Genomic DNA, 18,296 nt, shown 5'->3' with positions numbered 1-18,296 from the left:
GTCTATAGTTTTGACTATATAGTAGTCTTAAGTCTTGACTATAGAGTAGTCTCTAGTCTTGACTGTAGAGTAGAGTAGAGTAGTCTATAGTCGTAACTATAGAGTAGTCTATAGTTTTAACTATAGAGTAGTCTATAGTTTTAACTATAGAGTAGTCTATAGTGTTAACTAGAGAGTAGTTTATAGTCAAGACTATACAGTAGTCTATAGTCTTGACTATAGAGTAGTCTATAGTCTTGACTATAGAGTAGTCTATAGACTTGACTATAGAGTAGTCTTTAGTCTTGACTATAGAGTAGTCTATAGTCTTGACTATAGAGTAGTCTATAGTCTTGACTTTAGTATAGAATAGTCTCTTGTTTCGACTGTAGAATAATCTCGATTATAAAGTAGTTTCTATTGGTCTGGACTAGTTTATAGTCTTGACGATAGTATAGTGTTAACGTTATGAAAATATTGTGTTTTTTTTTCTAAGATTTAAAGCTATTAAATTTAATACATTTAAAGACATATTAAGAAATAGTGTAGATAAAGTAAAAACTACACACACAGAAAAAAATTGAGAACAACAAGAAGAAGTAATAACATAATTTGAAATTCAAAAAGTTTTTAATAAAACTAAAGAATGAAGTCAACATTCTAAATAGTTTTAACACCATGTTGTTTTCTCTCGGCACGTTTTCATGTGCGTATGTTTAAGTAGTAGGGTGTTGTTTTTTTTTTTTTTTTTTTGCTGACAAATAATCATTTATATTTACTGTAAGTTTTGAATCTTTTGCTTTTGTTGCAGTATTAGTAAAGTATAACATGATACATTTTAGCACGTTTTAAAGTGTTATACCCCTAATATAGCGCTACTTTAATATTCCTACTGTTGTAGTTATTTTTCCTTAATTCAATGGAGTAATACGTTGCATAGACGGATAGATGGATGGATGAATGAACGTATTGTTGAATGTATGATGTGTGCCTGGCTGCATGGTTAGAATGGAATATAAGAGTAAAAATGAGTAGGAGTGGAATATGTTGAGAAGAGCCTGGTGTTGAATAGTTAAAATAATAAATGCTTTTTTACGTAAAGAAAAGTGACACCAGCATTTGAAGATGTGGATGGATGGATCTATGCAATTGTAGATGCAGTTATGTTAGAATAAGGATGACAATGACGCGGAGCTAGTCAGACATATACATTCATATGTACAAGTAAAACTTGTGCAATAAGTTAATTTTCTTGGTTCTTCTTTCTAGTTTTTATTCATTTTTTTATTTATTTATTTATTTATGTGTTGTTGTTATTATTGTTGTTTTATTTATATATGTATTTGTTATTGTTCAGGGACCTAAATATTTATTTTTATGTTGTGTAGCTATTATTGTTTATATACTACTTGTTGTTGCTATTGTTGCTGCTGGTTGTTTTTGTTGTTGTTGTTGTTTTTATGCTAGTTAGTTGTTAAAGTTGCTAGTAGTTGACTCATTTTCCCAATTATTTTTGTGTAAAACTAAATCCGTATGTAGGTCTGCCTGTCTGTCTGTCTGTTTGTGTTTTTAGCTAAAAGTGAAGTGTGTTATCTATTTGTCTTTTGCTCCTCTTAACATTGCTGCTTGATGCTGCTGCTGTTGCTGCTACTAATGCTGCTACTGTTATTGATGTTTGCATTAAGTTGGTCTTTAAAACAAACGATAGCTTTGTGGAAATGTTGACACAGTCAAACGTTGCACAACCGTTTGTAAATGTTCATATTTTAAGGCTCCAGCAATTAAATAGATTTCCTCAAAGTTTTCACGACTTCTCTTCTCATCGCAAAGTTTTTGCAAATATTTATACATACGACCATACTGTTCATGGACATAAGCATGCCACAGAGAGAATTGTATTACCTGAAAAGAAATTACAAAAGTTAAAAAAAAAAACAAAACTTTTATTGTATATTTGCAATAGAAAACAAACTGCAAAAAATTACATGGTTTTTAAAATGTGGGAGATAGAAAGAAAACCAAACCAACAAAACTTTAGAATAGAGTTTATATTACCATCATCAAATAAACACATTAAAAACTTTCAGCTGTGCACATTTTAATGCACTTTAGACTTCTTTTTTTCTCTTTTCCTAACATGAACCACAACAGATTAAAGGACATAAATGTGTTAGGAGAGATACTGCTAAGTAACAGTTAAGGGGAACATTTGCCACGGTCGTTAGAACTGGAAAAAACTATATCTAGTTTTCTGTATTTTTCCTCAAATAATCGCAACATATTTCTTTAAATAATATTTAAAAAACAAATACATTTTTTTCGTATATTTCCCTTGATGAATAGTGTACACAAATACAAAAACAAAATACTATCACCTATTTCCTGCCCTGTCTAGTTTACCTACTATTACTTTATATACTGTTATCAGGCATGGGATATTTTAATTTTAAAATAACTAGACTATAGACTAGACTATAGAATAGACTATAGACTAGACTATTGACTAGACTAAAGACTAGACTATAGACTAGACTATAGATTAGACTATAAATTTGAATATAGACTAGACTATAGATTAGACTATAGATTTGAATATAGACTAGACTATAGACTGTACTATAGACTAGACTATAGACTAGACTATAGACTAGACTATAGACTAGACTATAGACTAGACTATAGACTAGACTATAGACTAGACTATAGACTAGACTATAGACTAGACTATAGACTAGACTATAGACTAGACTATAGACTAGACTATAGACTAGACTATAGACTAGACTATAGACTAGACTATAGACTAGACTATAGACTAGACTATAGACTAGACTATGCTATAAACTAGACTACTAGACTATATAGTCATATCAAAAATAACTAAAAAAATACTTAAGTACTGAATTTTCCACTCCTGATATGCCTACTGTTTCTTCCTCTCAGTTGTCCGTTTACACTTTTATATATACATATGTTTTATTTGCTCTAATACCAAAGCAGTGTGTCTAGTTTCTATGTTTTTTTCTTGCCACTTTGGGATTTGAAATCCAACCGGTAAATGGTCTAAAGAAGTAAAATCTTTTTTAATTGTAGGTGCCACATATCACAATAGTGTTAGATGTTCGTAGGTGTTAGTTAGAAAAAGGACTATTTGTCTCTTTTGTGTCTGTCTGTCTGTTCTTAGTCAGTCAGTCGAGAGTTAATTGCTGCCAGCAAATGTGCACCTTAATTAAGAATGTTGACTTAAAAGTACTTAAGAAGACATTGGTCTCCATAAAAAGATTTATATTTCAATTTTAAAATAGAAAAAAAATTTTTTTTTCAAAAAAAGGAATGAAAAAAAAATTAGCAACAAGTGTTCTATGACTAGTGGAGATGTACATATGTATGTAAATGGACAAAAAGGAATGTTTTAATTTTAGGAATCGAGATTTTTTTTATTTATTGATTAGGATAAACTAGATTTGTTGTTACAATTTCAAAAGTTAATCTTTTTGATTGACAATTAATTAAGTTCAAATGTCAATGATTATTTAAGGTAGAAAAGTGTTAATTGCAAACAATTTTCTTTGTAGATAAGTGTCTTTCTATAGAAATGTGTCTTCTTAGACAATTTTCTTTAGAAAAGAATTTTCTTTGACAATAGTCTAAGTGTCTTCTTAGACTATTTTCTATAGAAAATGTCTTCCTAGACAATTTTCTATAGAAAAGTGTCTTCTTAGACAATTTTCTATAGAAATGTGTCTTCTTAGACTATTTTCTATAGAAAAGTGTCTTCTTAGACTATTTTCTATAGAAGTGTCTTCTTAGACAAATTTCTAAAAAAAAGTGTCTTCTTAGACAATTTTCTATAGAAAAGTGTCTTCTTAGACAAAGAAAAGTGTCTTCTAAGAAAATTTTCTATAGAAAAGTGTCTTCTTAAACAACTTTCTATAGAAAAGTGTCTTCTTATTAAACAAATTTCTATAGAAAAGTGTCTTCTTAAATAATTTTCTATATAAAAGTGTCTTCTAAGACTATTTTCTATAGAAAAGTGTCTTCTTAGAGTATTTTCTATAGAAAAGTGTCTTCTTAGACTATTTTCTATAGAAAAGTGTCTTCTTAGACAATTTTCTATAGAAAAGTGTCTTCTTAGACAATTTTCTATAGAAGAGTGTTTTCTTAGACAATTTTCTATAGAAAAGTGTTTTCTTAGACAATTTTCTACAGAAAAGTGTCTTCTTAGGCAATTTTGCATAGAGAAGTGCCTTCTTAGGCATTTTTCTACAGAAAAGTGTCTTCTTAGACAATTTTCTATAGAAAAGTGTCTTCTTAGACAATTTTCTATAGAAAAGTTTCTTCTTAGACGATTTTCTATAGAAAAGTTTCTTCTTAGACGATTTTCTATAGAAAAGTTTCTTCATAGACAATTTTCTATAGAAAAGTTTCTTCTTAGACAATTTTCTATAGAAAGTTTCTTCTTAGACAATTTTCTATAGAAAAATGTCTTCTTAGACAATTTTCTATAGAAAAGTGTCTTCTTAGACAATTTTCTATAGAAAAGTGTCTTCTTAGACAATTTTCTATAGAAAAGTGTCTTCTTAGACTATTTTCTATAGAAAAGTGTCTTCTTAGACTATTTTCTATAGAAAAGTGTCTTCTTAGACTATTTTCTATAGAAAAGTGTCTTCATAGACAATTTTCTATAGAAAAGTGTCTTCTTAGACAATTTTCTATAGAAAAGTGTCTTCATAGACAATTTTCTATAGAAAAGTGTCTTCTTAGACAATTTTCTATAGAAAAGTGTCTTCTTAGACAATTTTCTATAGAAAAGTGTCTTCATAGACAATTTTCTATAGAAAAGTGTTTTCTTCGACAATTTTCTATAGAAAAGTGTCTTCTTAGACAATTTTCTATAGAAAAGTGTTTTCTTCGATAATTTTCTATAGAAAAGTGTCTTCTTAGACAATTTAATTTAGAAAAGTTTCTTCTTAGACGATTTTCTATAGAAAAGTTTCTTCTTAGACGATTTTCTATAGAAAAGTTTCTTCATAGACAATTTTCTATAGAAAAGTTTCTTCTTAGACAATTTTCTATAGAAAGTTTCTTCTTAGACAATTTTCTATAGAAAAGTGTCTTCTTAGACAATTTTCTATAGAAAAGTGTCTTCTTCGACAATTTTCTAAAGAAAAGTTTCTTCTTAGACAATTTTCTAAAGAAAAGTTTCTTCTTAGACAAATTCTTTCTTGAAAACTTTTCTTCAAGTACCGTATGGAAAATTGTTTCTTTAGAAAGCGTCTTTTGTAATAAATTCTCTATTAAAAACTTTTATCTTCTGGCACCGTATTCTGTAGACTTAATATCCAGTCTCCACTATTGTTAAACCGTGTAATTGAAAAAAAAAAAATTCTATAAAATAATTTTCTTATTCATGTTATGCATTTTACATTATGTATTTAAGTGCTTTGTGCCAGTTAAATTATGGATGCTGTAATAATCCTCTAATACCTTAGATGTTTATAATTTTCAAATGGTTTCATTTTGTTTGTTTTCTCATATTTCCATGTTGGTTGGTTTTAACTCGGTCACTCGATTACACAAATAAGCAAAACGCCCAGAAACTCCAAACCCCCAAACACACACACACACACAAACATTATCAAATGCACAAAAACCAGGACATAAATAAATAGAAATTGTAATGGAAAATACCCCCAAAAAAGTGTATATATTGAAACTTACCTTCGAATCGCTGGCGTCCACAAATTTAATGATTTCTGTGTACACATTATCAATATCCTCTAAACGATCTTTAACGTTTTTATCCAATACACACAATTTAGCAACAGCAATACCCTTTTTGGTCAATGCCTCCAAAAGATTTTTACGCTGATTGTCCATTTGGCTGTAAATTACAAAAAAAGGAGTAGGAGGAGGAGAAAAAACATGAATTTATTAAATCTGGTAAAAATATGCAAAAAAAAAAAAAAATACAAAAATGCTAAATTCTGAATAAAATTAAAATCAAATACGAAAGAAACATTCAAATTAAACTGAAAGTGGCGCGAACCAGAAAAAAAATATAGAAGAATTGAATGAAAAACATTTTCCAAACTAGAAAATAAAATTCAAATAATGTACGCGCTGTTGGAGTCAATTTAGTAGTTCATTATTTTGTGAATAATGTTTTTTGCCTCAAAATAAAAAAAAAAAACTTGTTAAAACTCGGAGTAGAATGGAGAAGGAATAGCAGCGGACAAGGGGTAATTAAATGAAGTACTACCCGGTACTCTAGTGTTGTGTTGGAGTTTCCTTTTCCGCTAAACAAGTGTAGTTTTGGTGCAAAATTATTCTGCCTCACAACCTCAGCAAGATTTTATGCAGTTCTTGTATTCTTGTTTTTGTTTTTGATTTTAATTTGCTGTTGATGTTGCTGTTGCTGTTGTAGTTTTGTATAATTGCTTAAATTATTCTACAATACCCAGCCAAACGTTAGAGAAGCAAGCAAATCAGAGGTGTTGTTGTTGTTGGTGGTTTAGAGGGCGGTGTAAGAGGTCAATTCAAACTTTAAATGTATGAAATTGCAAATATTTTCTTAAAACGTTTGAAAGGTTTATTTGCAATTTCTATTGAATTAAAATTTAGACAATAATTTTAATAGTTTTTCTCTTGCTCAGGATGGTTGAATGTTGTTGCTGCTGCTGTTGCTGCTTGCTTGCTCATAGAAAAACTTTATAATGATTTTATGAAAAACTTCAAGTTTTTTCTTTAAACGAAACTTTTATTAAGGCAATTAAGCAAAATGTATTAGTTTGTTTTTCTCTTTGATATGATTGGGTTAAATAAATGAAGTGCGCATTAATAAGTGTTAATTTTAATTAGTTAATAATTTTTGGTTAAAAAAATTTAAATTTTTACTAGAGAACCTATAAAAATTTAACTTTTCTGCGCAAAAAGTTGCTTAGAGCAAATGCTGTTCTGTTCTGTGAACATTCTTCGAAAGGAAGAATGTTCACATTCTTCCTTTCAAAAGATTTCGTAGAAAAACATCAACATAATCACCCCTATCGCCAATAGAAGTGAAAATTTTGTTTCGTTTTAAATTTTCATTTCCCTCGAAGGGAAAATTGCTATCGTGAACTTGTTGTAAACAATACATTCACAATAGTTGCTTTTGTATGGAACAGCTGTTCAATGTTTACAAAATTCCATCAACAAATTTGACAACTGGGGAATTTTTTTCACGACAAAAAAGTTAGTAAAAGAAATTATCTATAGCAGACACTTTTTCTGAAAAAAATTAAATATATACTTTTCTATTTTCTATATCAGGGACCCCCCGGGGTCATGTTACCGTGGCGAGACTTCCCCCTGGGTATTATTGCAATCCCGGGGTATAAAGAGGTGGCCATTACCTCTAGTTTGACCGGGACAATAAAATTGGTTACAGTCTACTGTCTGGCTTAGTCCTTGCATAGATTGAAAATAGGTCAGACCAGATCACCGCATAATCTGGTACTACGAGTTGCCCGCAGGACTATGTCCTGGCTGTTGGTTGAGATTCCTTCGGCAGAAGAGTGACTGTGGGAATAAGCGTTGAAAATTAGTTGGTATTAATTGTAAATGGTACGGGATGAATGTGGGTTGCGTCTCTAGGTGCTGTTGTACCACACAGATAGGCCATCCTATCTGTGTGGTTGTAAATGGAAGTTAAGTTAAGCAACGGGGCAGCAATGGTCTGAGATTAAATAGCTTGAGTACTTCAGCAAAGTGCTTGTACATAGACTAGCCCAATCCATGTACAAAAATTGCCACCTGAGTTCTTCATTGAAGGATTCAAGGGCGATGGTAGACCGTTGTTCAAGTCTACCGTGAAATAAGGCCGCCAAGGTGTTTACGTACAGCACTCCGACTTTCGTGTCAGACATTTTATGTAGAAAATTTTCTATATTAAACCACACGTAAATGTGTCTACAGAAGTAATTTTTCTATAGAAAATACTGCACAGAAGAATTTTTAAGAAGTTTCTTTCTTAAAAAAAACATTTTTTTATAGAAAATTTTCTAAAGTAGACATATTATTATAGAAAATTTGTATTAAGAAGAAAATATTCTATAAAGTAAATAAAAATTTCCATAAAGAAACACTTTTCTATAGACAATTAGTTAAACAAGACTTTTGTCTATAAAAAATTGCCTTAAGAAGAAACTTTTCTATAGAAAATTATCTTTAGAAGAAAATTTAAAGAAGTTTCTTTTTTTATAAAATTAAGTCTGAAGAAGACACTTTTTATAGAAAATAATATTCAGAAGAAACTTCTAAGAAATCTCTTTTTTATAGAATAATTTCTGAAGAATACAATTTTCTATAGAAATCTGCTGAAAGAAGAACTATAGAACATTTGTATAGTGGATTCTTTATTATAGAACATTATATTTAGAAGAAACTGAGAATTGTTTCTTTACAAAAACACTTATCTATATATAAAATTTTCTAAAGAAAACACTTCTCTATAGAAAATTGTATAAAGAAAATACTTTTCTAAAGAAAATTGTCTAAATTATACACATTTCTATAGAGAACTATCTAAAGAAGACATTTTTCTAAAGAAAATTGTCTAAAAAAGACACTTTTCTAAAGAAAATGTCTATAGAAGACACTTTCTGTAGGAAATTGTCTAAAGAATACACATTTTATAAAGAAGACACTTTTCTGTAGGGAGTTGTCTAAAGAAGACACATTTTTATAGGAAATTGTTTAAAGAATACACTTTTCTATAGAAAATTGTTTGAAGAATACACTTTTCTAAAGAAAATTGTTTAAATAATATACTTTTCTGAAGAAAATTGTCTTAAGAAGACACTCTCTCTTCTAAAAAAATTGTCTAAAGAAGACACTTTTCTATAGAAAATTGTCTAAAGAAGACACTTTCTGTAGGAAATTGTCTTAAGAATACACCTTTCTTGTAAAGAAGACACTTTTCTATAGAGAATTGTCTAAAGAAGGCATTTTTCTAAAGACACTTTATGTAGGAAATTGTCTAAAGAAAACACTTTTCTAAAGCAAAATGTCTAAAGAATACACCTTTCACTTTTCTATAGAGAATTGTCAAAAAAAAAGACAAATTTTATTAGGAAATTGTGTAAAGAAAACATTTTTCTATAGAAAATTTTCTAAAGAAGACACTTCCTGCAGAAAATTGTCCAATGAAGACCCTTTTCTGAAGAAAATTGTCTAAAGAAAATATTTTTTTATAGAAAATTATTAAATAAGACAAAGATAGAAAATTGTCTAAAGAAAACACATTTCTATAGTAAGTTATCTATCAATTTACTATAGAAAATTTTCTAATAATTACACTTTTTTTATACAAAATAGTGTAAAGATGTAGTTTTACTACAGAAAATTACCTTAAAAGGACAGTTCTCTATAGGATATTATTCATAAAAGACACTTTTCTATAGCATATTATAAAAAGTAGACATTTTATTATAGAAAAATGTATTAAGAAACAAATTTTCTATAAAGCAGAGAAGCATTCTTATATAAAACATTTTTCTGTAGAAATTGTCTAAAGAATACACTTTATTATAGAAAATTGATACTTCATTAAAGAAAATTGTTTAAGGAAGAGATTTTTCTGTAGAAAGAGGTCTGTGGAAGTCACATTTTTATAGAAAATTATACAAAGATAATTTTTTCTATAGAATATTTTCTGAAGAGTCCACTTTTCTATTAAAGTCATTTTTATTTTTTAGAAAATTGTATAAAGGAAACACTGTTCTATAGAAATATTTCTAAATTATACTTTTGTTTAGAATATTTTATGCCTTTTTCATAGAACATTGTTCTTTGAAAAATTATCACTTTTTTAGAAAATTTTCTGAAGAACACACTTTTTTTTACAAAATTGTTTCAAAATGTCACAGTCTTATGGAGAATTGTCTAAAGAACATAATTTTCTATAGAAACTTATTCAAGAAAGACAACTATTTATTGACAATTTCTATAGACTTTTATATAGACAATTATCTAAAGAATATATTTTTTTTAACAAAATTTTAAATTTAAAATTTTGACGCTTTAAAATCATTAAGAAAACTGTGTGTTAAAATAAGTTTATATCGCACAATTGCTTTATTTATCGTCATAAGACTTTGTTAGTAAATAGCAACAAAACTTTTAAATATTTTCATGAAATTCATTTTATAGATTTTTCTTTTTTTGCTATAGCAATAATAATTCTAAAAAAATGTGTCTAAATAAACTTATTAAAGAAATGCTTAATTTTAAGATCCCTTAACTTTTTTTAATTTCATTTTGCATTCTCTCCATTTAACATAATTTAAGTAAAGTCCTTTTTTAACTATTCAACTTTAAAATGCCAAAAAAAATTTTTTCCACACAGTTTATTTAACAAAAAATATAAACGCAAGAAAAAAATATGTTTACTTAACAATTAAGTAAAAAAAAGTCCACACACACTTTCAACTTTTAGCAGTAAATTTTGGGTTTAATCCATTTTAACTTTATGCCTTCAAACAAACAAGTAAACTGTAAAGTAAAAAATGTAAATGTTGAAAAAAAAAAAAATGTTAAATTAAGTGTGATCGTATCGGCGAATGAACCATATTGTGAGACCAAAAATATATATGTAAGTATTAAACACATGGCAACCAACAACAAACAATGGCGTTTTTACAGTTTTTCTTCTTTTGGTTGTGACGCAGTACTTTTTTTTGCTTCTACAAACATACCGTCAATATAGACGAATTGTTGTTCGGAGAGACGGACAGACAGATGGACCGCCAAGTGTGTATGGTGAATATGGTGTCAGAAATTGCGTCTGTACTGGTCAAATTCTAGACAGATACACTGAGACACACTTATTGAATCAACATTTGGTACAAAAAAAAAACTATAATGCAAGAAACAAAAAATGGCAACTACGAGAGGCGATCAGAATCTTGATAGAAAATCTTTAAGAAATTCTACAGATAGAATTTTTTTTATAGAAAATTTTTGTTTATTTCGAATAAAATTTTCTTTCAAAAGAAAATTTTCGGATAAAAATATCATTTTATAGAAAATTTTCGTATAAATTTTTTTTTATAAAATACTTTTTCGGATACAATTCAAATAAAATTTCCTTTTAATCGAAATTTTTCGAATAAAATTTTATTTTGACAGAAAAATTTCAGATAGATTTTTTTATAGGAAAATTTCAAATAATTTTTTTTTTAAATTTTCTTCTAATAGAAAAATTTTGGATAGATTTTCTTTTTATAGAAAATTTTCGGATAAAATTTTATTTTTATTGAAAATTTTCGGATAAAATTTGTCTTTTTTAGAAAATTTTCGAAAAATGTTTTTTTTTTTTATTTTTTAGAAATTGTTTTGTAGAAGACTTATTTCTATAGAAAATTGTCGATTAAAGAAAAATTTCTACAAAAAATCGTTTATAGAACAATTTTCTATCGAAAAATGTCTAAAGAAAATTTTGTATAGAAGACACTTTATAGACAAGACTTTAGTCAAGAATATGACTAGACTAAAGTTAATACTATTGACTAGAATATAGCCAAGACTATAGTCAAGACCATAGACTAGACCATAGTCAAGATTATACACTTACCTATAATCAAAACTATAGACTAGACTAAAGTCAAGCAAGAGACTAGAATATAGTCAAGACTATAGACAAGACTATTGACAAGACTACAGTCAAGACTATAGACAAGACTATAGTCAAGACTATAGACTAACATATAATCAATACTATAGACTAGATTATAGTCAAGCTATAGACTAAACCATCATAATCAAGACTATAGACCAGACTGTAGTCAAAACTATAGACTAGAATATATTCAAGACTATACACTAACCTATAATCAAAACTATATACTATTCTTTAATCAAAACTATAGACTATACTATAGTCAAGTTATAGACTAGACTATAGTCAAGACAAAAGGATAGACTAAAGTCAAGACTAAATGATAAACTATAGCCAAGACTAGACCATAGTCAAGACTATACACTAACCTATAATCAAAACTGTAGACTAGACTATAGTGAAGCTATAGACTATATTCAAGACTATACACTAACCTATAATCAAAACTATAGACTTGACTATAGTCAAGCTATAGACTAGACTATAAACAATACTATAGACCAGACCATAGTCATGACCAAAGGATAGACTATAGTCGAGACTAGACTATAGTCAAGACTGCAAACTAGACTTCAATCAAGACTATAGACTAGACCATAGACTAGACCTAGACTAGACTATGGACAATAGACTATAGTCAAGATTATAGACTAGACAATTGTATAAAGGAAACACTGTTCTATAGAAATATTTCTAAAAAGGATATTTTCTGCTTTTTTTTATAGATCATTGTTCTTTGAAAAATTATCACTCTTTTAGAAAATTTTCTAAAGAACACACTTTTCTTTAGAAAATTGTTTCAAAATGTCAAGACTATAGACCAGACTATAGATTAGACTAGACTATAGACCAGACTATAGTCAAAACTATAGTTAAGGCTATTGACTAGACTTTAGTCAAGACTATAGACTACACTATAGTAAAGACTATCGAACGGACTATAGTCAAGACTATAAAGCAAACAATATTCAAGACTATATACTAACCTATAATCGAAACTATTGACTAGACTATTGTCAGGGCTATAGACTAGACTAAACTATAGTCAAGGCTATAGACTATACCTTAGATAATGGTCACGACTTTAGACTAGACTATAGTTAAGACCATACTATAGTCAATACTATAGACCATACAGTCATTACTATGGATCTATAGTTAAGTCTATAGACTATAGACAAGACTATAATAAAGACCAGACTATAGTCAAACTATAGTGAAGACTATGGACCATACTATAGTCAATGGTCAAAAGACTAGTCTAGACTATAGTCAAGACTATGGTCAAGACCCTACATTATGGGCAGGACTTTAGACTAGACTATAGTCAAGAACATACTATAGTCAATACTATAGACCAGTCTATAGTCATTACCATGGACCAGACTATAGTCAACACTATATACCATTCTATTGCCAATACTATATACCAGACTATAGTCAATACTAGTCAAGGCTATGAAGGAAACTATAGTCAATACTATAGACTAGACTATAGACGCTTTCTAATAGAGAATTTACTATACACTTACTGTGGAAATTTTTCCAAAAACTGACTTTAACACTTTTTTGTATAAATTTTCGATTTTTTATTTTTAAAACATTTCTAAAGATAATTATAATTTTTTATGGGAAATTTTTCGGCCCCCCTAGTAACTTATGTATTAATACTTGTATTTAATATGTATGTATGGATGTACATCAAGAATAAAAGTGTAAATTTCATTGTATATTAATGTATTGTTAACCGCAGAATGGATTCACACGTGGCAATTGTTTGCATAAATCAATCAACTTTAAGCTGATAACAGAAATGAAAACAATAGCGACATTCTGCTGCTGTTTATTGTTGTTGTTTTATGTCTTGTTAAACCGTTAATATAAACATCCGTAGATTTCCCTAAGGCGTGTAAAAAAAAGTTATTTGTATTTAACAAAATAAAAAAAAAATGGAAACTAATTAAAAAAGTTAAACCGCAGCAATAGCAACACTTATTTAAATGTTTATATTAAACAAGAAATATTTTTGAAGAAAAATATTAAAAAAAAATTTATTTTTAAGAATAAAAATTTCATAGAAATCACGCACAAAGGCGGTTTAAGGTTGGAAATAGGCCGATATAAAAACACACGCCCCTCATGCTCACCTTTGAGCTTTTGTGTAAACAAATGAAAACAAAAATATTTATACGCCTACCGATATTTGGATACAAAAAAAGAAAGGTCTGAGAAAAGTTAAAGTGGTGTGAAGTTTTTTTTTTGTTCATGGTCAGAAAAAGTTTATTTTGAAAAACTTCCCTTAGTCCTAATTGTAGCTTTATTGTCTGTGTTACAGTTTGACTTATTGCAGTCCTTATAACATAAAGATTTATACGAAATTTACATTCTTCGTTGTTTTTATGTCGATGAGATGAAATTGTGATTTTTCAAAGAATTTTTTATAAGCCTCTTTTTTTCACAAACTGGAAGTTTGTATGAGGGTGAGGGGTTTAAAATTTCGCCAAAGTTTGTGTGTTTTGGTTTTTTTATCTCCAGTTCGATGTGCTCTGCCCCATTGCTTTGTGGCATGTTAAATGCTTTTAGCGACAAATTTTTAACACAACGGCGAATAAGTGTTAGAGTGAGGGAAATTTTGATGATATCAAGTGTGATAAACTGATGAATTTTTGCAGTCATTCGTGTTGTTGTTTTTTCCTGTTATTTTTCAAGCTAAAAGCAATGATTTATAAAATACATACTTCCTCTACTCTCACAATGAAAAACAGTATGAGCAGCAACAACAGCAGCAGCAGCATCAGCAACATCATCAGCAAATAACTGTTGTAAAATACACAGAACAGGGCAACCAGCCAGTTTTGATTAAGAGCCAGGAAAAAGTCTCTCACAACAAATTAAGTTGAGAAAAGTTGTTGAACAAACACAACACTCAAACTCATAGCGAATCACAAGTGGACGCCAACTAAAATGTCTGTTAGTTTAGTTTCAAGTGTAAATAGGACAATTTTAAAAATTTATCTTTATTTTGTCTTCTCTATAAGAGTCATGAACGAGTTCACAATAGAGTTATGTTCGTACATTATATTACATTCCATTTAAGTAAAATAAATATTTTAAATATTTAGTTACAACTTTGTGTGTTAGAGTTTTACGACATGACAAAACTGAAACAATTAATCTCTAGATGAAGTTTAATTTAAAAGGTATATTGTGTACTGTGTATTTGTTTTGTTTTTGTAATTGTTGTTGTCGTTGTCATTCGTATAGGTGAGAAAGTTGGCAAGGAATGTGTGATAGTTTAGGAAAAAAAAAACATTTTATAGAGATTTTTTGTTTTGTTTTTGGGGTAGTCTTTTACCGACACAAATAACTGAGTAGATAAAATAACTGCAAAATACCAAACTACAGTAGAACCTGTTGGGTTAAATTCTTATTTTCAACAAAATTTTGGATAAATTATATTTCGGAGATTCTGGAATTTCCAGAATTCGTGCCAATGATCGGAGATGAGATGGCACAAGTCCTCGAGCAATGTACTTGAGCCATCTCATCTCCGATAATTGCTGCCCAGTTGCTTAACTTTAGAGATGCAAAAGCATCATCAAGGTAACATATATCCGGGGGGACTATAGTTAAGACTATTGATCAGACAATAGTCAAAACTATGGACCAGACTGTCCATAGATTATATCCAAGACTATATATCAGACTATAGTCAAGACTATTGCCAAAAATATAGATCAGACAATAGACTAGATTATATTCTTGAATATGATCTTGACTATAGATATGACTATAGAACAAACTATAGACCAGACTGTATTCAACACAATAGATCAGACTATAGTCGGCAACAGTACCTTGAGACGTAACCACTAGAATGAAGTACGTATCCATCAAATAAGCCGAAACTTTGTTCTTACTTACAGAGAACATACTGTGGTCAAATCTATATCATTATTCAACTTTGCACACTCATAAGAAAACAACATAAGACGACAGACTCACTCTATGTTTATGGGCGGACAAGATCCGTATACCCCATTCTGTATCATATATATTTAACACTAACGTACTTTCAACGCTTCGGCTTACAGTTATCTGAGGAATCCGTTGTCATTCGGCAAAAGCAACATCAGTCTTTTAATTACAACATAATCCTTCCGCGAACTTGGGTTTAAACCACAGACACTAAGTAGATCCCGAAGAAAGCCTAACTAACTTATAAGAAAAGTCAAGTCTGCGGGCAACTTGCCTCCCGTAGTAGTAGATCATGTATTCCTCTGAATTGACTCCATGCCAAAACATTCGAAGGAATTAGGACTGTATTGACGTCACTAGGCAGACTACAGGTATTGGTAGCACCTCTTTTCCCCGGCTTTGCAATCACACCAAGAAGGGGTCTTTTATCAAGGTAAAATGTAACCGGGCGGACTAGACATTAATGAAGTCTATTGATCAGACTATGATCAAGACTATAGTAAAAGCTAAAAATATTATAGCAAAGATTATAGACCTGACTATAGTCAAGGTTAAAGACAAGACTGTATTCAAGACTATTACTAAAACTATAGTCTAGACTATAGAAAAGACCGGATACTAAAATACATTATAGACTATTGTTCAGTTCATAGTCAAGACTATAGCCAATACTATAGATCAGACTAAAGCCAAGACTATAGATCAGACTATAGCCAAGATTATAGATCAGACTAAAGCCAAGACTATAGTCAAGCCTATAGACCAGACTAAAGCAAAGACTATAGTCAAGACAATAGATCAGACTATAGCCTATGCAATAGACTAGACTAGACTTAGTAGAGATTATAGAACGGACTGTATCCAGGACCAGGCGCTAGTCAAAACAATAGGTCAGGCTAAATAGATTATAGCCAAGACTATAGACCTTACTATAGTCAAGACTATGACCAGACAATAGTCAAGACAATAGACCAGACTATAGCCAAGACTATTGACCGCACTGTATTCAAGACCAGGCAGTAGTCAAAACTATAGGTCAGGCTAAATAGATTGTAGCCAAGACTATAGTCAAGACTATAGACCAGACTATAGTTAACTAGCTGAACATAATCAAGACTATTGTCAACACCATAGATCGGACTATAGCTAGTACTATATTCTGAATACTATAACAAAGATTACAGTTAAGAAAATAGATCAGACTATAGTCATGACTATAGACCAAATAATAATCAAGACTATAGACTAGATTATATCTTAGACTAGAGTCAAGACTATAGTCAAGACTATAGACTAGACTATTGTCAAGTCTATATATCAGATTTTAATCAAAAGCAGTTTATGTTTAAAACATGTTAAAATATTTACTTAAATTGTAAACAAGATTTCAAACTCAAGATTCCTTTTATCTCAACAACTTTGTTAACATAATAAGCTCAATGAATAATATGTACAAAGAAAAACAGAATACTATTAACTAAATCTAACTTTAAACATTTTGCCATTAATAAAAATCTCTACTAAAAATTGTTCTCTGTATAATAAACATTAATCATAATCTAACCACAAACATTTTGTGTCCAAAACTGTCGGCTGTAAAAATCTATATTAACTTTTATTTCATACACTTGAGTTGTTTTTGATGTATACGTCTGTCCCTCCGTCTGTCATTCGTTTATTCGTTTTACTTAGTCATTTCCTCATTTTCACATTAAATTCGCTAATGAAAATTATAACGATGATGCTGATGATGACCACAACACAACATACATATACATATGTATGTCTGTCTGTCTGTCTGTCTGTCTGTCTGTCTGTCTGTCTGTCTGTCTGTCGGTCTGTATATTTGTCTGTTTTGTAATTTTAGTTATAATATAAAAGGTCATTAAAATAAATATCATAAAAGCCAATGGCTATAGAAAGCAAAATACACAATACAATATTTAGTAGATTAAAATACTTCATTCATTGTATGTATTTATACTTCATATATAAAAGTACATGTGTATGTTTTTACGTGTGAGTTTAACCACAAATACATACGTAAACTATCAAATACATTTATATTTTCATGTACTCGTTGTCCATGTCTCTATATAAAAACCATATTTTAATGTTGGCAGCAAACAGTATATGTCAAATCCTTATAGAAAAAATAAAATAAAGAACAAAATTGAAAATAATAAAAATCCAGGCAGACATCATGATGTTGAAAAATATATATTTTTTGTGACGCTCATTCAGTTCTTTTTTTTGTGTAGTATCTTTATATACATCGGAGACGAAAAAGTTGGTGGAATAGGAACTTATTTTGGTACCACAACAATGTCCTTATTAGTAGTAATGACCGCAAAACTTATATTAAAGAAAAGACAATAGTCAAGACTATACATAGGGCTATACACCAGATTATAATCAAAGCTATAGATCTGATAATTGTCAAGACCATGAACTATAAGCCAGACCGTGGTTCAGTTCTTGTTCAATTCTAGTTCAGTTCTAGTTCAGTTCTAGTTCAGTTCTAGTTCAGTTCTAGTTCAGTTCAGTTCTAGTTCAGTTCTAATTCAGTTCCAGTTCAGTTCTAATTCAGTTCTAGTTCAGTTCTCGTTCAGTTCTAGTTCAGTTCTAGTTCAGTTCTAGTTCAGTTCTAGTTCAGTTCTAGTTCAGTTCTAGTTCAGTT

General features: G+C 29.5%; 1 protein-coding gene across 1 annotated transcript in view; it reads right to left on the bottom strand.

Annotated features, from left to right (window-relative positions):
- Positions 1-1,440: 1,440 nt before the first annotated feature.
- LOC111684760 (tripeptidyl-peptidase 2) overlaps positions 1,441-18,296 on the bottom strand; it is a 29,914-nt gene continuing 13,058 nt past the window's right edge. Inside the window, exons 3-4 of the mRNA XM_023446958.2 lie at positions 5,701-5,863; positions 1,441-1,881 (exon numbers count right to left, since the gene is read on the bottom strand). Coding sequence (XP_023302726.2) covers positions 1,672-1,881; positions 5,701-5,863 — 373 coding nt within the window. The 3' untranslated portion in view covers positions 1,441-1,671. The remainder of the gene's footprint in view (positions 1,882-5,700; positions 5,864-18,296) is intronic.

Source organism: Lucilia cuprina, chromosome 6 (assembly GCF_022045245.1).
Source record: "Lucilia cuprina isolate Lc7/37 chromosome 6, ASM2204524v1, whole genome shotgun sequence".
Taxonomy (NCBI): domain Eukaryota; kingdom Metazoa; phylum Arthropoda; class Insecta; order Diptera; family Calliphoridae; genus Lucilia; species Lucilia cuprina.
This window is presented reverse-complemented; position numbering and strand designations above follow the sequence as displayed.